The 22379-nt window shown below is 39.6% G+C and overlaps 1 protein-coding gene and 1 long non-coding RNA gene across 3 annotated transcripts in view; one reads left to right on the top strand and one right to left on the bottom strand.

Moving 5' to 3' along the window:
- LOC139030601 (uncharacterized) overlaps positions 1 to 19880 on the bottom strand; it is a 39616-nt gene extending 19736 nt beyond the window's left edge. The window contains exon 1 of the long non-coding RNA XR_011482993.1: positions 19731 to 19880. This is a non-coding gene — a long non-coding RNA (uncharacterized lncRNA). The remainder of the gene's footprint in view (positions 1 to 19730) is intronic.
- The window catches only part of PLBD1 (phospholipase B domain containing 1), an 86981-nt gene that overhangs the window by 44174 nt on the left and 20428 nt on the right, over positions 1 to 22379 (top strand). For both annotated transcript variants that reach the window (XM_020910786.2, XM_070453654.1), the window contains exons 3-6: positions 3972 to 4055; positions 5838 to 5976; positions 10747 to 10887; positions 11509 to 11653. In XM_020910786.2, the coding sequence (XP_020766445.1) occupies positions 3972 to 4055; positions 5838 to 5976; positions 10747 to 10887; positions 11509 to 11653 (509 nt within the window). The remainder of the gene's footprint in view (positions 1 to 3971; positions 4056 to 5837; positions 5977 to 10746; positions 10888 to 11508; positions 11654 to 22379) is intronic.

Here is a 22379-nt window from a genome sequence, read left to right as displayed (position 1 = left end):
CAGTAGGTGAATAAGTCCTAGAGATCTAAGGCACAACATGGTGGTTGCAGTCAACCATCCTTACTGTAAATTTCAGAGTTGCTAAGAGGTTAGATCTTAACTGTTCTCATCACAAAAAATGAAATTATAATTATGTACCATGATAGAGATGTTAATTAATACTACAGTAGCAATCATACTGTAACAGATAAATGCATCAAATCATTACACAATGTTATATGTCAAGTATAGCTCACCAGAAATGCTTACTGTATATCATGTGAGGAGCATTTAATTTTTAAAATAAGTTTTAAAGAAGCTCAAATAGTCAGTAATCCTGAGGGGAATGGAAATTAAAAGAACATATCATTTCAAATACATCAAATTGTTGAAAATGTGAAAGTGTGACTGTGCCAAGTGTTGGTGAGGCTATGGAGCAAAGAGAAATCTAACATGTAGTTCAGAAGAATGTAATTTGATACAATCGCTGTGGAGAACAATTTGGCAATATCTATAACTCTAGGTATATAGAATATTCACCCCGGCATTTTTATATATATGTGTGTGTGTATATATATATATCCTAGAAAAACAAATGTGTAAAAAGAGATATTTACAAGAATGTTTGAAGTTGTATTATAATAGTGAAAAATTAAAAACCAGTTAAATGTTTATCATAGGACTGCATAAATGAATTTTTACATAGTCATAGCATGGAATACCATCAGCACATGAAAAGAATAAATTTAAGCTGATAATAGCATAGATAATTCTTTTAAAATGTCATATGGAGGGGTGGGAGGTGTGAAGGAGGCTGAAGAGGGAGGGGATATGTGTATACCTCTCACTGATTCATGCTGATATATGGCAGAAACAAACACAATATTGTAAAGCAATTATCCTCCAACTAAAACATCTAAAAAAAGAATTGACCATGTCATTTAGACTACATACAGAATAAATTATATTAATGTAATTTAATACTATAGATTTGTATTAAATAAATATTAGGACACTAAATGCAAAAAAATTTAAAAATGTCATGTGGAAACAAACAAGTTAGAGTGGTAGATAGTATGATCTTATTTACTTATTTATGTATGTTCTGAAACATGATAAATAATGCTATACAGTTTAGTTCAGTCGCTCAGTCATGTCCAACTCTTTGCAGTCCCATGAATTGCAGCACACCAGGCTTCCCTGTCCATCACCAACTCCCAGAGCTTGCTCAAACTCATGTCCAGCAAGTTGGGGTGCCATCCAGCCATCTCATCCTCTGTTGTCCCCTTCTCCTCCTGCCTTCATTCTTTCCCAGCATCAGGGTCTTTTCCAGTGAGTCAGTTCTTCGCATCAGGTGGCCAAAAGTATTGGAGGTTCAGCTTCAGCATCAGTTCTTCCAATGAATATTCAGGACTGATTTCCATTACAATTGACTGGTTTGATCTCCTTGCAGTCCAAGGGACACAGTTCAAAAGCATCAATTCTTTGGCATTCAGTTTTCTTTATGGTTCAACTCTCACATCCATACATGACTACTGGAAAAACAATAGCTTTGACTAGATGGACCTTTGTCGGCTAACTAATGTCTCTGCTTTTTAATACAATGTCTAGGTTTGTCATAGCATTTCTTCCAAGGAGCAAGCATCTTTTAATTTCATGGCTGCAATCACCATCTGCAGTGATTTTGGAGCCCCAAAACATAAAGTCCCTCACTGTTTCCATTGTTTCCCCATCTATTTGCCATGAAGTGATGGGACCGGATGCCATGATCTTAGTTTTTTGAATGTTGAGTTTTAAGCCAACTTTTTCACTCTCTTTCACTATCACCAAGAGGCTCTTTTAATTCTTCTTCACTTTCTGCCATAAGGGTGGTATCATCTGCATATCTGAGGTTATTGGTATTTCTCCCTGAAATCTTGATTCCAGTTTGTGCTTCATCCAGCCTAGCATTTCGCATGATGTACTCTGCATATAAGTCAAATAAGCAGGGTGACAATATACAGCCTTAATGTACTTCTTTCCCAATTTGGAACCAGTCTGTTGTTTCATGTCCAGTTCTAACTGTTGCTTCTTGACCTGCATACAGGCTTCTCATGAGGCAGGTAAGGTGGTCTGGTATTCCCATCTCTAAGAATTTTCCACAGTTTGTTGTGATCCACACAGTCAAAGGCTTTCATGTAGTCAATAAAATAAAAGTAGATGTTTTTCTGGAACTCTCTTGCTTTTTTGATGATCCAACAGATCTTGGCAATTTGAGCACTGATTCCTCTGCCTTTTCTAAAACCAGCTTGAACATCTGGAAGTTCACAGTTCACGTACTGTTGAAGCCTGGTCTGGAGAATTTTGAGCATTACCTTACTAGCATGTGAGATGAGTGCAATTGTGCGGTAGTTTGAGCATTCTTTGGCATTGCCTTTCTTTGGGATTGGAATGAAAACTGACCTTTTCCAGTCCTGTGGCCACTGCTGAGTTTTCCAAACTTTCTGGCATATTGAGTGAAGAACTTTGACAGCATCATCTTTTAGGATTCGAAATAGCTCAACTGGAATTCCATCACCTCCACTAGCTTTATTCATAGTAATGCTTCCTAAGGCCTACTTGACTTCGCATTCCAGGATGTCTGGCTCTAGGTGAGTGATCACACCATTGTGGTTATCTGGGTCATGAAGATCTTTTTTGTATAGTTCTTCTGTGTATTCTTGCCACCTCTTCTGAATATCTTCTGCTTCTCTTAGGCCTATACCATTTCTGTCCTTTATTGTGCCCATCTTTGCATGAAATGTTCCCTTGGTATCTCTAATTTTTTTGAAGAGATCTTTAGTCTTTCCCATTCTATTGTTTTTGTCTGTTTCTTTGCTTTAATCAGTTAGGAAGGCTTTTTTTAATCTTTCCATGCTATTCTTTGGAACCCCACAGTAAGTCTCTCCCATCAGGAAGCTTCCATAAGCCTCTTAACCTTATCCATCAGAGGCAGGTAGAATGCAAACCACAGTCACAGAAAACTAACCAAACTGATCACATGGATCATAGCCTTGTCTAACTCAATGAAACTATGAGCCATGCCGTGTAGGGCCACCCAAGATGGACGGGTCATGCTGGAGAGTTCTGACAAAACGTGGTCCACTGGAGAAGGGAGAAGTGAATGGCAAACCACTCCAGTATTCTTGCCTTGAGAACAAAAAGATATGACACTGAAAGATGAACTCCCCAAGTCGGAAGGTGCTACTGGAGAAGAGTGGAGAAATAATTCCAGAAAGAATGAAGAGATGGGGCCAAAGCAAACACAACACCCAGTTGTGGATGTGACTGGTGATGAAAGTAAAGTACAATGCTGTAAAATACAATATTGCATAGGAACCTGGAATGTTAGGTCCATGAATCAAGGTGAATTGGAAGTGGTCAAACAGGAGTTGGCAAGAGTGAACATTGACATTTTAGGTCATGGACTAGAATGGGTGAATTTAGTTCTGGTGACCATTATATCTACTACTATGGGCAAGAATCCCTTAGAAGAAATGGAGAAACCCTCATAGACAACAGAAGACTCTGAAATGCAGTACTTGGGTGCAATGCTCTACATTATCTATGATTAAATATTTAAATATATATATGGTATTAAAATGTGTATGAGAATAATAAATACTGATTTAAGATTGCAGTTGCCTGTAGGGAGAAGGGAGGACAATTAATGTCAGCACTTCAACTCTAGCTTGTGTTTTATATCTTCTTAAAAATATGAAACAAATATAGTAAAATATAATGAATGATTTAATATAGTTGACTGGTGGATACTTGGGTGTTTGTTATATTCTATGCTTTTCTATACATTGAAAATATTTCCAATTTTAAATTTTGTGTTTGATTTATTAAAAAATATAGGGAAGGTTTGCAATAGGGAACATCTCAGTTAGCCAAAATAACAAATAATTTACTGTGATGGGAAAATCCCAGAAGAAAAATGGAAATGTAATGATTTTTATCTCTCGTTTCAGACACATAGATGACCACTTCACAAACCTCTACCCACAGCTGATTAAGAAACATTCCATGTTGAATAAAGTGCAGGACTTTTTAACGTATGTATGATTAGCATTCCTCTTCTCATTGTTACTGAGGCTTCAGGGGTTGAATCTGTCATTTCAAACAGCCATTTTTCCTTCACTAATTTCTTTTCCATCTCTAAGGCAGGACTCCAAAGTGGTTCTTGTAGTTAAGTATAGCACCTTTTGATAATAGTATAAAAACTGGTTGCAGACAAATGTCTTCTAATTTATGCCCTTTGAGAAGTCAGGTTAATATATCACATTACCAGCTGCAATGCAGCTAGAGGAAACCTCCCAGGACAAGATAGGCAAAACCAAACCCCTGGATCCCTTCCACCCAAGGACTCCTCTCCTTCAGAAACCCCCCTCCTCCCTCTCTAAGGTGCTTCCTTTTTATGGACCTGGTGACTCATCCTAGCTGGGGAGTTAGTGCACATCTTAAGTTATAATTCCTAACATCCTTTGAGAATATTTTTATTTTAGTAAAGCTTTCTGGAGACTAATAATTCTCAATATTCAAAATTTGTTTTATATTTGTGGGGATGACAGACTGAGACTAATTTGGGGATAGAAGAACTCTTGGTTTGGCCCTCTAAAATATATACCTAGCAACCTCTTTGTCAGATGTGAAGGTCCTTCAGAGTATCTAGGCTAGATCTCGTGAAGCAGTGATATTGTGTTTTTAAACTGATCTGGAGATAGCCTGAACAAATCAGAAACTGCTTTTAGTATACAAAGTGATGTCAACTCATCTTGCATAAAGTGCAGACAACTAAAACATGAGAGGGAATGAAAGGAGTATAAAACAACAACAAAAAGACTTTTTTATAGGACAGTCATTGAGGCAGTTATTGGCAAAAACTGGAATAGAACAAACCATAAACTATGAAAATGATCTGAGAGAAATATAAGCAAATACAAACCACTATGTCCTTAAGAGCTTTTTTTTTTTCCTGCTTAACTTTACCACTTATATCTAACAAAAGTTAATCAACTTGTCACTATGGATTTAATGAAAACATTATAATATTATATGCGATGCATTTGAATAGTCTGTCCTCAACTTTCTTAGGTCTCAATATCACAGATAAATAAATCACAGATAAATAAATAAATATCACATCTGTGTTTCTAGATAGTTCTAGGTAAAGCATGCGGAGTCATAAAGAGTCATAGTCGTTGGGGCTTCCCTGGTGGCTCAGATGGCAAAGAATCTGTCTGCAGCGCAGGATACTTGGGTTCAATCCCTGGGTCAGGAAGATCACCTGGAAAAGGGAATGGCTATCTAGTATTCTTGCCTGGAGAAATCCGTGGACAGAGAAGCCTGGCAGGCTGCAGTCCATGGGGTCATAGAGACTTGGACATGACTGACCGACTAACATGTTCACTTTCATAGTCCTTGGGAAAAATTGAAAAGCATTTAGGATTTGCCCTAATATCTTTTCAAAATGACTGGAATGTTACAAGAGCCAGAATTTAAATTATACTAGCCTTTGTGTGTGCTTAGTCGCTCAGTCGTGTCTGATTCTTTGGGACCCCATGGGCTATAGCCTGCCAGCCTCCTCCATTCATGGGGATTCTCCAGGTAAGAATACTGGAGTGGGTTGCCATGCCCTCCTCCAGGGGATCTTCCCAACCCAGGGATCAAACCCAGGTCTCCCACATTGCAGGCAGATTCTTTACCATCTGAGACACCAGGAAAGCCCCTATACTAGCATAAGTATCTGAATATATAATCTTTAAATGCTTGGGTTTAATTTGGCTTTGGATGAACAACCGTAGAGACCACTAGTACAAATCTAATTTGTCTTCCAGGAAGCAAGATCAATGGACCCGGGAGAACATCAAATATTACAAGGATGACCCATTTTGGAAACATGCAGGCTATGTTATGGCACAAATGGATGGGCTATATTCAGGGGCAACAAAGAGAGCTATATTAGAAGGGACAAAGGTAAGATTTCTAAAAAGCTACTCAGGATTTATGTGGTATGGCAAAAATACTGAAAATGGTCTTTAAAATTACATTCCAACTAAGGAGAAGATCAAATTGGGACTAAAAAATAAATTTCTTGCATAGAAGTACAGTCCTATCTATGTCATTACTAGAACCTGACTCAATGTTGGACACAAAATCCAAGCTTAATACACAAATAAACCAGCTTGTTTCTGTATGTATCCTGTCAGTCTTGTTCATGTGCCCTTGGTCAGGTTAAAGTCCGATATGAATGTACTGGCTGTTTGATTAACCTTCTAAAGCTAGAGTTTTAGACAATATGATAAAGAAAAATGTATAAGTTTTTAAAAGTGTGCAAGTACTATGCTTTCCATCCTCCTCAGCACATGTACACACATACACAAACATACACACAATGCAGGCTCACACGTCAGAGTTTTTTCTGAAAAGTTTACTGAAGCCATTGAGGATAGAAAGGTACTGTTTAATATACTTCCAAAAATTAGGAAGATTTTATTTCCTGGGGATAATATATATAACCACACACACACGTGCACGCACGCACACTGGACAGAATATATAAAATAACAGTTTGTAGAAAATAGGTGCAAAAAGTATTGTTAATCACATGAGCTTGGCCTTGGTAATAAAATTAGAAATACAAATTAAAACCATACTGAGAAATGCTTGTTGTTCAGTCACTAAGTTGTGTCCAATCCCTTTATGAGCCCATGGACTATAGTCCGCCAGACTCCTCTGTCCATGGGACTTGCCAAGCAAGAATATTGGAGTGCATTGCCATTTCCTTCTCCAGGGGATCTTCCTGACCCAGGGTTCGAACCCACGTCTCCTGCATTGGCAGGTGGATTCGTTACCACTGAGCTACCTGGAAAGCCGTACTGAGAAATATTTTCTCACTTATCAATTTGGCAGAAATTCCAATGTGTGAGAGTGTACTGTGTTGATGAAGTAATAAGGGGAAAAAGACATTTTCCTAAAAGACTGGTGGGAATACAAAATGGCATATCTGCTATGGACAGTTTGGCACCCAGCACCCAAATCACATACTCATTTATCCTCTGACGCAGGATTTCCAGAATTATCACAAAGGTTCACTGGCAACAATATAAGCCTATTCATTGCAGATAATTTACAGTAGTGAAAAGACTGAAAACGGCCAAAGACATGGAAGACTGGTTGTACCAATGATGTGACTGTAAACAGGAATGAGGTGTACCTCCATATACTGCTATGGACTGACCTTCAGAATCTGTTATTAAGTGTAAAAAGTAAAGACCAGTGTATATGGTGTGCTGCCTTCTGCATAAGAAATTGAGATAGATAGATAGATAGATAATAGATGATTGATAGATACATGATAGATAGATAGATAATAGATGATAGATAGATGATAGATTTACTCATATTTTCAAGGAGAAACAGCAATGAAAGTGTAAACCAATAACTAAAAGATAAATGAAAGGAGAGTGGAGGGAGCAGAAATGAAAGCTACATTTCTCTGGATGTAAATTGTTTTCTTACATTTGACTTTGAAACCATGTAAATGCTGTTCATACTTAACAAAATTTTTCAAAGCAAAGCAACTCCTGAGACCTGAAAATGAATGCACACAAATATACTTAGTGGTATGTCAAGTTCATTGTATAACCATATGGGTAACAGTTAAATGACATCAAAACAGAGTTATTGAACTTCCCTGGTGGTCCAGTGGTTGGGACTCCACACTTTCAGTGCAGGGGGCATGAGTTCGGTCCTCAGTCAGGAAACTAGGATCCCACATGCCACACAGCATGGCCAAAACAAAAGAGCAAAAAACAATTATCCTCAAAAAGCAGGGCATCCTCCGTGGAACAGATGCTAGGGATAAGAAAATCACCAAAACAAAAATGGACAGCCTTGACTTGTAATCTTACTTTAGTAAAAATATTATATTGCTATTTTGAAGTCTGATAGAGTTTGATAGATGAAGATAAAGTAAAGAAGTATATTAGATAACAAGATTTTCAACACAAGAGAAGTTAATGAAGTAAACACGCTGTGTATTTTTTAATTAACATATAGGTAGGAAATCATTGCTTTTAACTTCCTTAATAAAAAAAAAAAATGTACATTTCCTTTCTTTGTTCCTTGAAAAAGCCTAGAAGTAATGACAATAGCCTTGACCCAGTAGCATTTAGTCTTCCCCAGGAGGATATGGTCTATCTTAAACAAGACATAGAAGCACTAGCCATGAAGAAGAAGATTGGGAAATTTGACTAATTAAAATAAGAATTTCTTTTTATCAAAAGAAAATATAGAGAGTGAAAAGATAAGCTGCAAACCAAGGGAAGATATTTACAATACATTTAATTAACAAAGGATTTGTATCTAAAATACATAAATAATGTCAACAAATTTTTAAAAAGAACATACCCAGTAGAAAAATGGGTAACGGGCACAAAACATCAACAGGAACTTCACAGAAGAGGAAATACAAATGGCCAATAAACATGTGAAGAAATGAACGATTTCAGGAAAATGCATCATAAAGCCACAATGAAATCCTATTACACACCAAAATTGGGAAATCCCAACCACTATTGGTGTAAGTAAACTCATACAACCACTTTGGAAAAGGATTGGACATTACTTGAAACATTTGAGGTTAATACATATTCGACAACCTGGCGGATCCACTCCAAGATTAGATACAGTCTTGAACATTGGGTCCACATATGTAAAAGTTCACAGCACCATTGTTTACCTTGAACTGTAAACATCTCAAATGTTTATCCTAAGTATATTGTGATACCATATGTTCATGTAATGGGATACCATATAAGAATGAAAATGAACGAACCATTTCCACACTATCAACATTGATCAATATAAAAAAATAATTTTGAGCAAAAGAATGCACATGATATGATTCTCTTTATCCATATTCTAAACCAGGCAAAGTTTTAAAAATATATTGCCTAGGGATTTATACATAGATGATAAAATGGTAGGAAAGCAAGTAATGAACAACATGAAATTTAGCAGTGGTTACTGCTGGTGGGGAACAGAAATGAGATTGGTGACTTTCTAAGGCACAGCTAATATTCTATTTAAAATATTTTATTTTTTAACTGGGATGCAGGTACATAGTTTATTTTTATTATTTTTTCTTAAAATGTGCATATATATCTTCATTCTTTCATATGTATGATATCATTCTTGATTTTTAAAATAAAGGCAAAAAATTTAAAGGCAAATTACAAACTGAAAAAATCATGCAATTCATATCAGACTTAAAGAGCTCTTAAAAGTAGATAAAAAAGAATAACCTAGTAGAAAAATAAAGCATGCTAACAGTTCACAAAAAGTAAATCCAAAGATTCTTAAATATACACTTAGCCGTACTCATAAATGTTAAGACAAACTACAGTGAGGGGAAAAAAAAAAAAAACTACAGTGAGGGGACTTCCCTGGCAGTCTAGTGGCGAAGACTTCGTCTTCCATTGCAGGGGGGTTCGATCCCTGGTTGGGGAACTAAGATCCCACATGCCTCATGGCCAAAAAAAAAAAACAACACATAAAACAGAAGCAATATTGTAACAAATTCAATAAGACTTTAAAAGTAGTCTACCTTAAATGTAGCTACCAGATACTGTTTTTTCCTTATCAAATTGGAAATAAACTAATTGTTTAATTCTTTGTTGAGGCTGTAATAGTAGAATTGAAGTAAGCCCTGTGAAGATAATATAGAAATATCTATTAAAATCAAAATCATCTCTAGAAAGCTGTTCTACACAAAGTTACACACATAGAAAATAATGTGTCCAAGGCTGATTATTGAAAGATTGTCTTTAATAATAAAAGACTAGAAAACCACCTGAAAGTCCACCAATAAAATACTGATTTAAAACATTATAATGCATTCATTCATTGACATACTGTTTAAAAGAATGAGGAAGATTTTTACATCCAATATGGAAAGGTCCCCGAGATACCAAAAGATACGAAGAGGAAAAAAAAAAAATCAAGGTGAAAAGAAGCACATAAAATATACTGTCATTTATGTTTTAAAAAAATGTATTTGTAAGGCATTTTTAAAAGATTCCTTGGAGGAGTGCATGGCAACCCATTCCAGTATTCTTGCCTGGAGACTCCCCATGGACAGAGGAGCCTGGTAGGCTACGGTCCATAGGGTTGCAGAGTTGTACACGACTGAAGCGACTTAGCACAGTACAAGGCATTTTTAAAAGTTTAGAGAGAGACTCTAGAAACCAATTCATGTGGTAAGCTGGAGATAGGATTGAGGTTTGAGCAGAGCAGAGGAGTGAAAAGAACTTCCACTATAGATCTTACGACAACCCACTCCAGTGTTCTTTCCCGGAAAGTCCCATGGACAGGGAAGCCTGGCAGGCTACAGTCCTGGGGTCACAGAGTCAGACATGACTGGGCATGCACATATGTATGTATGTATCACTCATGCCAAGACTGAAAAAACTTGTGGTAGAGAAATGCAAGCAGGTGCTTTGTTTGTTTTCCTTTCCCAGGACCCACTCCTCGAATCTGTGGATAACAGGCTAAAATGTCTTGTAAACTATAAAGTAATAAAAATTATTTTATAAAGTACAAAAAAATCTAGGTATCTGTTACCTGAGGGACTCTTCACAAAGGAATGATGTAGTGGATACCTAACAAGGGGAACCCTCCCGATAGAAAATAACATGTGATAGTAACAAATCAATGTTAAGTGCAGTCTTGGTCTTTCCCCAGCCCATAACCCTGTTCCAGATTCAGTTCCTGAATGCTATTGGAGACCTGCTGGATCTGATTCCCTCACTTTCTCCCACAAAAAACTCCAGCCTCAAGTTTTTTAAGAGATGGGACATGGGACATTGCTCTGCCCTTATTAAGGTGAGTAGCCTTTCTCATCGTCCTTCTTCTGGTCTGTGGAGATTCTTTCTATATGTCACCCAAACATGGCATCTCATCACCCCTGTTGTAGTTACATATCACCTCATGGGTTCCTCTGTCATGGAAGTTAAGAACTGGAAGGAACTGATAGAGGGAATTGGATGTACATGAAGTTCTCTCTGTTTGGACGCTAGTGGTAAATAACCCACCTGCCAATGCAGGAGACTCAAGAAATGTTGCTTTGATCCCTGAGTCAGCAAGATCCCCTGGAGGAGGGCATGGCAACCCACTCCAGTACTCTTGCCTGGAGAATCCCAGGGACAGGGACCCTGGCAGGCTACAGTCCATGGGGTCACAAAGACTCAGACACAACTGAAGCAACTTAGCATGCACACAGCACTTCTATTTCTTCCATCATTTTTCTCATGCTGTATGTACCTGTCACTCCTACACTCTAGAATCTTCCATTTTGGAAGCTAGGACAGAATCTGTCTTGTGTACATTAAAGGTTAATTTTCCACTACCAAATATAGCAATAAACACCTCAATAGATGTAATCCTTGTACATTTCCCACATTTGCAGTCAGTTATCTGTTTACTTCACTGTGATTCTGGCTATAGGTTCTTCCTGGATTTGAGAACATCTTTTTTGCTCACTCAAGCTGGTACACATATGCAGCCATGCTCAGGATATATAAACACTGGGACTTCAACATCGTTGATAAAGACACCAGCAGCAATCGCCTCTCTTTCAGCAGTTACCCAGGTAACTAAATTTAGAGGGACATCTCAGTACTTTGAGTCCTATTTCAGGATAAAACCTTGGTGATTCAGAGTAACTGGAGTGGATGAAGAAATGTTTAGTGATTAACATATATTAATGAAAACTGGTTTTTAGAGTGCTGTTTGAAGAACTATAACTCTATTATTTTTATGTAAAGTAGTATGTCATAAACTATGCTAAGAGGGTTGCCAGAAATTGGCAACTTCTACAAATGCCAACTGAGTATTTATTAAGTACAAGTCACTTTCTGAGGCTCTGCAGTGGACGCAAAGATGAGCAAGAAAGATGCTGATGTAGTTTCTCCTTGAGAGCCTGTCTCCAGTACTCTTTTATATGATTTTTTTTTAGTCGAAGTATGGTTGATTTACCCATTTCTCTTATTCTTTGCAATATCCACAGGACTTTACCTAGTGTGTGGCAACATGTACTTAAATAAATTTTTGCTGAATGAATGAGTGAATGAATGTACAATCTTAAAGGTCTGTGTGTGTGTGTGTGTGTGTGTGTGTGTGTAATAAAGTTTTATTAAAGTATAAAGGAGATAGAGAAAGCTTCTGACATAGGCATCAGAAAGGGGCAAAAGAGTACCCTTTGCTAGTATTAGCAATGGAGTTATATACTCTCTAATGAATCCAAAGAATGTCTGGAGGTTGTAAAGACCTCACCAGACCTACTCCCATAATTTACATTTTAAGATAACAGAGTTGGCCAGAAGGTTTAATCCAAAGATTGTCCTCAGGCAGGATACATCCTTGTAAAGACCAGACCTACTCCCATAATTTATGTTTTAAGATAACAGAATTAGCCAGAGGGTTTAATCCAAAGACTGTCCTCAGGCAGGATACATTATTGTTATATAGTCACTCACAATCTGTTAATGAAAAGAAAGGAATGTCATAAAACTCAGAATGGCATCAGATAATTCATCCCTGGCCATAAAACGATTGACTTGAATCTTGTAGAAGGGCAGATTACCAACAAATAGTTTCGTTTACATAGATTAGGGGAACAATACCTGAGTAAGTAGGTTGGGCCATTTGGCTGGAACCAACTTGAAGATAGTCATAGCTTAAGACAACATTTCCATAAGAAAAAGAAATGTATTGGTTAACTCAAGATTTGAGAGTAGTTAGCTTCAGGTGAAACCAGGTGTCATGGCAGCCCAGCATTTTAAGAGAAACCTCCTTTTAAATTTGTATAGAGAAGAAAAAATATCGCTGGTTGTTTCCTCCTACCGCTGGTTTGTTTCCTCCTACCGCTTAAGAGAGATAAAAATGTCTGGCACTTGCAGCCTCTTTCCTCCATTTGGAGACCCCTGGCCTTCCTGCCTGTTACCCTCTCATTCCCCCCTTTTCTTTTAGGAGAATTATGTTGCCTAGGGAAAAGGGGCGTCGTTCTCATTCCATAACTGCTTCCGAGCTGACAAGGGGAGTTGTCCCAAGCTTATAGGTCTTATACTAACAAGACAAATAAAATACAGATAATAATATTACTGCTGAATACTATATAGGCTACAAAAGAAGTATTAGAAATGTTGTGAGTATTCAAAATAGGGATAACTCACATCTGATTGTTGGGAAAAGGAAAAAAGTTGACATTTGAGATGAACCATGAATGATAACTAGAATTTGAGCAAGTAGAAATGGATGAGAAGGGACAGTCTTTGTAGAGTAGGAATTGCAAACTCCTGTGCCTAAAGCGGGGGCTTCCCAGGGGGCTCATGTCTGCAGTGGGCTTCCTAGGTGGTGCTAATGGTAAAGAACCACTTGCCAATGCAGGAGATGTTAGAGGTGTGGGTTCGATCCCTGGGTTAGGAAGATCTCCTGAAGGAGGGCATGGCAGCCCACACTAGTATTCCTGCCTGGAGAATCCCATGGACAGAGGAGCCTGGTCGGCCACAGTCCATGGAGTCATAGAGTTGGACACGACTGAAGAGACTGAGTGTGCACACATGCATGCCTAAAGGGGATGAGAAGATGATACAAGTGAATAAAAGGGGTCAGTAAAAGTAAATAGAAGTGGAAACAATTATAGCAAAAACAGGGTCCATTGAAAGGGAGTCAGCTATTCAGCACCTACTGACTCTTGTCACCCGGACATGTCCTGGAGATCAGTATTTCCATATCCTCTAGCTTCTCAAGAGAGAAATATGGATTTAAAAAACAAAACCCACTGTGTAAACCCCCTGAAATTATATCTGATAGCTGGGATTGCCCTCAACAGCTGGTTTGCAACCTCTACAGGAAACATCACCAGCAAAAAGACAAGGGGGAAGTTCTTACCCAACATCCAAGTGTCCTACATGGGTATGATGTGGACACTGACCTCTAATTACAAATATGCAACTTACAGGGTGGTTATACCAACCACCTGTCATATCTACCTTTGAAAGAGTATTTTTGTCAGAGTATTATTGCCTTTTCTGGTTCTGTTGTTCTTGATAATACTAGCTTTACCCTATCAGGAATTCTGACCAGGGGAATAGTGGTCTGTTTTACTGTCCTTGTGACCTGATCCTTCCTTTGAGACCACTTCGATTTCTTCTTTGTTGTCTGCTGAATTGTTTTAGTATTGAGGGGGACTGAGGACTCCTTTCTGCAAGTTAGACCATGCTTTGATTCTTTGTTCCAAAATTTAAGTACAGCAAGACAATGAACCATTCCTATTCGTCCTCCTATTTTTGATAAAACGGAAAATTCAACTGCTACCTGAAATCTTTGCTTTCAAATCTCTCCAATCTCAACAGTCCTGGATCCCAAAAGTAGTGAGGGAGAAGGACATGGAGGGATTTCATATGAAAACTGTTAGAAAACGCCGCGGGAAGAAAGAGCCACCTCTAAGGACCGTTGATGAAGGCCTTTATTGGGCGGTCGCTCTCGGGCAGAACTCCCGGGGGCGGGTGAGTGAAGAGACAAAGGGAGTCTGCAACCTGCGGGAAGGGGGGCGGCACCTATATACCCTGGCGGATACGGAAGCGGCGGGACCTTTTCGAATACGCTTGGAGTCAGGCTCTAGGGTGCTGATTGGCCTTTTGTCCCGTGTCGGTTTTTCTTGATTGGCCGGAGTCTTGGCACCTTCACGTCCATCAGTCTGCCTGGCAACGGGCTGCTGATTGGTGGATGTCTGTCCCTGGTACTTATCTGGGACCTTTTGGCGGGGGCAGTCAGCGTGACCTTTCAAAAACGTTTGACTTGCTGATATTTGCATGTATTATTGTTATTCGGTCACTTAGTTGTGTCTGACTCTTTGCGACCCATGGACTGCAGCACACCAGGCTTCCCTGTCCTTCCTTCTCCTGGAGGTTGTTCAAACTCATGTCCATTGAGTCGGTGGTGCCATCCAACCATCTCGTCCTCTGTTGTCCCCATTCTCCTCCTGCCTTCAACCTTCCCCAGCAGCAGGGTCTTTTCCAATGAGTTGGCTCTTCGAGTCAGCCAAAGCATTGGAACTTCAGCTTCAGCATCAGTTCTTCCAATGAATATTCAGGGTTGATTTCCTTACAGAATATACAGATACAGAAGTATAGATATAACGGAAAGAAAACAAAAGACATCTTTCTTACTCCAAGATTTTTTTATAGGAGCCAGTGGAGCACTGTAATTCATAATTTCTCTAACTAAACTGCTTTGTTCTCAACAGCAAACATGAAAACTATGTAGAATTTTATTTATATTAGAAAGAATTGTTTAATTAAGGGATCGGTCACATTGGATTCATTCAATAGGTGTGGAACTAAGCTTTACTGTGAACTCTATGCCATGTGAAGGTACTGTTGACCCCAGAAAAGAAGCTGGGTGACTTGTTTTTCTTTGGTGGAGGAATGCCACGGTAGATTGAGTGCATTAGGATCGTGATGTTGGTTTTGTATTCAGAGTAGCAGGACCTGGAGGTTCTTCCTAATATGGATAAATATACTAAGAATTGTTGAGTCAGAACTGATAGATCAAGTCATGATATAATTTATTCATCTACGATTTTCGGTTAAAATGTGCTAGACAGAGTGTTTGTGATGGAAAACAGGACAGACAGTCTCTATTCTAACAAAATTTTACCTTCTGATGAAAAATAGAGACAAATAAAGAAAGCAATGCTTAAAGTGTGATTTGTGTAATAATAGGGAAGAGTAGTTTGGGGATGATGAGCAAACTTTTAAGAGAAAGTAAAGTTTATGTTAAGACACAAAAGCAAGTGTAAATTTTAAATTAGCCAGACCAATTGGGATAACAGGGTGATGGAATGTTCCACATGGAACATAGCACTTGTAAAAGCCTGTAGGCAAGAAAAAGTTCAGAGAAGCCCAGAGGGAGGGAATGAAGGGCAATGCAAGACCATTAAAGTGACAAGTGGAAGTGACATTAATAGATTTACATTTAAAAATTACAAAATGCCAAGCTCCTGAGCAGTGGACAAGAGAGGCTTCCAACAGAACGTGTAGAAGGCCGAGGCAACAATCCAGGCAACTCAAACCATGTAACGTGTTATAGATCAATAAATATATGGATAGAAGACTGATATTCATCTTCAAGAAGAAAAAAAAATATGACTGCTGAATTACTATAGCAGATCTTGACTTTCTGTATATTCCTGTTGTTCTTGCCAAAATCCTTGAGGGATAACTGCCTAGTAAGAATTATTACAAGGGCACTCCCAAAACTGTCCTCCAGCATAGAGGGGTAGGAGGAGCATTAGTAATCCTTCACAGTGCCTTGGTCAGTATTACAAAAGGATTTGCTTACCCCAGCACACCCAGACTTATTCAAGCCAATCTCATGCTCTGTGTTCACCAAGAGTCCCAGCTGACTTCATAAAAATAGAGGAGGTTATTCAAAGAAGCAAATTAATATAATATCCCCAATTTTAATCTAGAAAGGTCTTAAGGCAGTGTCCAGGATGACAGAGTAGAAAAATTCTGAACTCATGGGCTCTCATGGACACACTAAATCTACAGCTAAGTATGGAACATTTCCCTCTGAAAAAGATCTGAAAACTAGACAAAATGCTTCCCACAACACAAAATAAAAGGAACACATTGAGGCAGGTAGGAGAGGCAGAGACATGGTCTTGCAAAAGACCTCTCCCCTTATTGCATGCAGCAACACTGGACAAGGAGGACTCTCATGAGCCTACCACTTCTCCAGGAGGAGTGAGTGGTTGGTGCCCCACCCTAGGCACCCCAGCCCCTGGGGTCTGCCCCAGAAAGATGAGCCCCCCAAACTCCTGGCTTAGAGACCCAACAGGGCTGAGCTCCAAGGGTTCCAAAGTGCTATAGGAATGTGATATTCCCCCATTAAAGGATTTTGCATGTGGTCTTACCCTCAGAGCGAGCAGAGTAACAGTAGGCTTGTAAAGGGCCATATGTGAAGGAGGTTCATTGTCGGTCTAAAGGCATCAGCTGGAGAGGCAGCAGACAATTGAAAAGCTCCTGGGCTTCCCTGGTAGCTCAGTGGGAAAGAATCTGCCTGCCAGTGCAGGGGATGTGGGTTCCATCCCTCATCTGGGAAGATCCCACATGCCGCAGAGCAACTAAACCTGTGTGCCCCAGAGCCTGTGTTCCACCACGAGAGAAGCCACAGCAATGAGAAGCCCATGCACTGCAATTAGAGAGTAGCTCCCACTTGCCTCAATTAGAGAAAAGCTTGCACAGCAACCAAGACCCAGCACAGCCAAAAATAAATAAATAAGAGAGAGAAAAAAAAAAACCCCTCCTGAAGGCAGAGGCACTGATGGACCTGGTTGTTGCATTCTCCACCTAGCATGCTAGAACAGGTTGGTGAGCTTGGATACAACACCAACTGCCTAGCTAAGCAGGCAGGGTGAATGGTGGTGACACTGTCCCACGTCCTTGCTGAAGTCTGCAGGTACAGTGGTCGCACCACTCCCCCACCTCCTGGCTGTGGCTGGAGAGCTGTCTTTCTGAAGCCAGTGAGCGTGCCCCATCTGCTACACTCCGCAGCAGTCTTGCTAAAGCCGCTGAGCACATGCAATCCACACAGGGGACATCCTTTGATCCCTTGGCCTTGCTGGCAAAGGACATTGGCATTCCTGAGCTCCACAGGGCTGTAACCACCAGAAAGACAATTCTCAGCAGGCAAACACCCCCAGGGCACTGCACAGACAGCAAGTGGAAATAAAACCCAAGTATTCCTGTGAAAAAAACATATTTACTTAGCCTGGAGCTTCAGCTTCAGACTGGCTTCAGGTTTCCCACCCCTCTAGAGGCTAAGGAGACATAGCCAGGGAACATAAGCTGGGGGACATCATGCTGGCACACCCCATTGGCCTCACTATAGCTCGGGAACACTTCCCAGATAAAAGGTTACACACTGGGACTTCCGTGGTGGTCCAGTGGATAAGAATCTGCTGTCCATGCAGGGGAAACAGGTTTGATCCCTTGTCTGGGAAGATTCCACATGCCACAGGGCAGCTAAGCCTGTGTGCCAAAACTACTGAAGCCCACGTGCCTAGAGCCCTTGCTTTGCAACAAGAGAAGCCACCATAATGAGAAGCCCATGTACTGCAAATAGAGGAAGCCTGCTTGCAACAACACAGGCCCAGCACAGCCAAAAATCAATTACTTAATTAATTCAAAAACCAATTGAAAAAAAAGCTTATATACTTGTCTGGATCCTTAGTTTCTGCCACCATCGCTAGGCTCTCCCTGGTGGAGGAAATGGCAACCCACTCCAGTATTCTTGCCTGGAAAATCCCATGGACAGAGGAGCCTGGCAGGCTACAGTCCATGGGGTTGCAAAAGAGTCAGTCACGACTTAAACAGACAACACATATATAAAATAGATGACTAATAAGGACCTTACTGTATGACACAGGGAACTCTACTCAATATCTCTAATGGATGTGGGGAAACGTGAACCCTTGTTACACTAGTAGGTGGAAATCTGTATTGCTGCAGCCACCATAGAAAACAGTATGGAAGTTCCTCAAAAACTAAAACTACAACTATCATATGACCCAGCAATTCCACTACTGGATACATATCCAAAAAAGAAAAAAAAAGCCAGAAACACTACCTTGAGAGGATATGTGCCCCCCAGTGTTCATAGCAGCATTATTTACAATTACTAAGACATGGAAGCAAACTAAGTGTTCATCAACAGATGACTGACAGAGAGGATGTGGTATACACACACACACACACACACACACACACACACATCATGGAATACCACTCAGTCATAAAAAGAATGAAATTTTTCCTTTTGGAACAACATGGATGGACTTGAAAGGCATTATGCTAAGTGAATTATTTCACTTATGTCAGACAGAGAAAGGCAAATACTATATGAAATCACTTATATGTGGATCTAAAAAATACAACAAACTAGTGAATATAACAAGAAAATAAGGCTCATAGAGAACAAACTAGGTGTTACTGGTGGGGAGGGGAGAGGGTTTACAGAGGGTAGGGGGACTGGGAGGTACAAACTATAGGGTGTAAAATAGGTTACAGGGTACATTTTACAACTCAGGGAATACAGCAAATATTTTGTAATAAGTATAAATGAAGCGTAACCTTTAGAAATTGTATTAAAAATAAAATTTGTTCTTGTCAAAAAAAAAAAAAAAAAAGATCTATTGATTTCTATTGCATTGAAGCTCTAAGTCAATCAGAGAGAATCAGCATGTCAGTAATCCTGAGTCTTCCCATCCACAAATATTGCTTCTCTATTTAGGTCTTTCTCTTTAATTTGAGCAATTTTTTTTGTAGTTTTTAGTATATCGGGCTTACATACCTTAAACTAATTTGAATCCTAAGTGAATTTTGATGCTACTGTAATCAGAATCAGTTTTTTATTCCATTTTCCAATTTCATTGCTTGTATGTATGCATTAGTTATCTATCACCATGTAACAAGTCATGCCCCAAATTCGTGACTTGAAGGAATGACAGTAATCGTTTAATGTCTCATAGTCTCCATGGATAAGGAATTTAGATAGGGCCCAGTTAGGATGGCTTGTGTCTACAAAGACTCAGAGCCTGAGGGGCTGAAATCTCTGATAACTTAACCGAAGCTAAAGGATGTACTTCCAAGGTGACTCACTTCCATGGTCAACAAGATGCTGCTGACAAATCGATTCCCCTCCATGGGCCTCTCTGTAGAACTGCTCAAGTATCCTTGAAACAGGGCTTCTGGTTCCTGAAAACCAAGTGATCCAAAAGAACAAGGCAGAAGCAGCAGTGACTATTATGACCTAGTCTCAGAAGTCACATGCTGTCACTTCCACCACATTCTATTTATTAGAAGGAGGTTGTTAGGATTAGTCCACACTCAAGAAGAGGACGTTAGAATCTATCATTTCAAGGGAAAATTGCCAAGGAATTTGTGGAAATTTAAAAGCCATCACAATATCAAAATACTATTTTTTGTATATTTACTTTTTATCTTGAGAACTTTCTAAGTTCATTTATCATTCTAATAGCTATTTTTTTTGGGGGGGGTAGATTTCTTGGGATTTTTCTAGATGCATCATCAGCACATTTCTGCAGGAAGACAGTTTTACTTCCCCCTTACCTTGTCTGTCTGTGTTTTCTTCCACGAGTGTACTGGATAAGACCTCCAGGACTGTAGACTATAGACTAGAAGTGGCATGGAAATCCTTGCCTAGTTCCTGGTCTTAAGTTAAAAAGTATGCAGTCATTCACTGTTAAGTATGATGTTAATTGTAGGCTTTTTGTGGATACCCTTTATAAGGTTAAAGAGGATTCCGTCTCTTACTACTTTTATGTTTTTATCATGAATAAGTGGTGCACTTTATGCAATTCTCATTTTCTATTAAAATGATCATCTAATTTTCATCTTGTATTAATACAGTGAGTTGCACTGATTAATTTTCAGATGTTAAGTCAACTTGGCATTCCTTGGGTAAGCCCCAATTAATCATAATGTACCCTGGAGAAGGAAATGGCAACCCACTGCAATATTCTTGCCTGAGAAATCCCATGGACAGAGGAGCCTGGCAGGCTACAGTCCATGGGGTCACAAGAGTCAGATAGGACTGAGTGACTAAGCCGCCACCACCATACAGTTTATCATCTTTACTTGTGGGAGGAATCATCCAATTTCTTTGTGTTGCTACTGGAATGTTCACCCTATGAGCATTTTTATTGCCTTTTAGTGCATCTCACCCAAATGTTTTCCATATTAACAAAAGTCTCACAAGAGCTCCTCTTCGAAGTCTTCCCTAACTTTTAGGCAGAGCCAGCTACCCCTCCTTTCAGATTCCCCAGTGCCTGTGGGTAACTTCTTCAGAGCCCATGTTCCATATTCATGTCTGCATCCCCAGGGCCGGTGCAGAGGCTTACACATGGCAGTCATTGAATAAATATTTATGGAGGCAAGGAAGGAGAAAAAAGATAATGGAAAGAAAAAGGAAAGGAGACAGCAGACAGATTACAGACAACCCATCCTGATGTGGACATGGGGAAACTGGAGAGAGAAAGATGGGAAATTCAGTGAGAGGTGGAGAAGGGCCTGCTGAAGAGGTCATCATCTCTATCACAATCTCATTGTCTTCTCTTCATCCTGCCCTCCCTTTTATTTTTTTAAATAAACTGCATTTTTAAAAACTAATTTATTTAGCACCCTCCCTTTATGCTGTTGATTTGAAAATAAGAGTCTAAGATGTTCAGGAATTATTACCAAGGCACCTAGACAGTTAGGGACTGGACCTGTAAGTTGATCCTTTGTAAGCCCCCCAGGTTGCACTAGTAAAGAACGCACCTGCCAGTGCAGGAGACAGAAGAGGTGTGGGTTCCATCCCTGGCTTGGGAAGAAATGGCAACCCACTCCAGTATTCTTGCCTGGAAAGTCCCAGGGAGAGAGGAACCTGGCGGGCCACAGTCCACAGGGTCTCCAAGAGTCAGACACTACTGAAGCAAGTTAGGACCTTAACAGGAATGACATGAATAGGACCCAACTAGTTGTGTAGGAATTAGGCAGCACCCAAGTTTTAAGTAAGTTATTTTAAACTCATTTGTGCTTAACCTGTCTTTGAAATAAAAAGAAAAAAAAGCCCCCAAAACTAACATTTGTTTAGTTCCTACTTATGTGTCCAGCATTATACCTGACACTCAGTGTATGCATAATACACATTTGGTGTGTATTATGTCATTTAATTTTCATAAAGACCTAACAAGGAGGGTATTGTATCAGTATTTTTCAAATAAACAGGTTCAGAGAAGTTAAATAGCCTTTTCAGAACCATACTGCGCAGAGATTGGGCAGTGTGGTTCAAGCAAAACATATCTGACTACAAAATACCCATTTTTGGGGGTTTGTTTTCAGAAATGGTTCCGTTTGTATCTAAGTTAAGTGGTTAAAACTAAGAGACTGTGGACTCAAAGGGCCTCCTGGGATATGGGTGGGTGGAACTTTTGCGTGGGAACCAAAGCTGGAACCTATTCAAAGTGTCATAATTGAGGAGTACAGTAAATAATGATGATGCCTGTGAGGCTGAGGCTTCCCGCTTAATTATCTGTAAGTGGAGCTCTAGAGAGCGCACTCGGTATGTTTCACCAAGCATGCATGTGTTCCTACTTTGCATTACATCTGGGCATTCCATCGCCTCCCACACACATGTACATACCCCTTACAGTTTCCTCTGTAGCTTGTTAAAAATGCAGATTCTAAAGAGCCATCCATAGGAATACTTAACCAGTTGATCTGGGTTGGTGCATTCAAACAAGCACC

Source organism: Odocoileus virginianus, chromosome 23, assembly GCF_023699985.2.
Source record: "Odocoileus virginianus isolate 20LAN1187 ecotype Illinois chromosome 23, Ovbor_1.2, whole genome shotgun sequence".
Taxonomy (NCBI): Eukaryota; Metazoa; Chordata; class Mammalia; order Artiodactyla; family Cervidae; genus Odocoileus; species Odocoileus virginianus.
The sequence above is the reverse complement of the archived record's forward strand: the minus strand, read 5'-3'. Positions and strand labels throughout refer to the sequence as shown.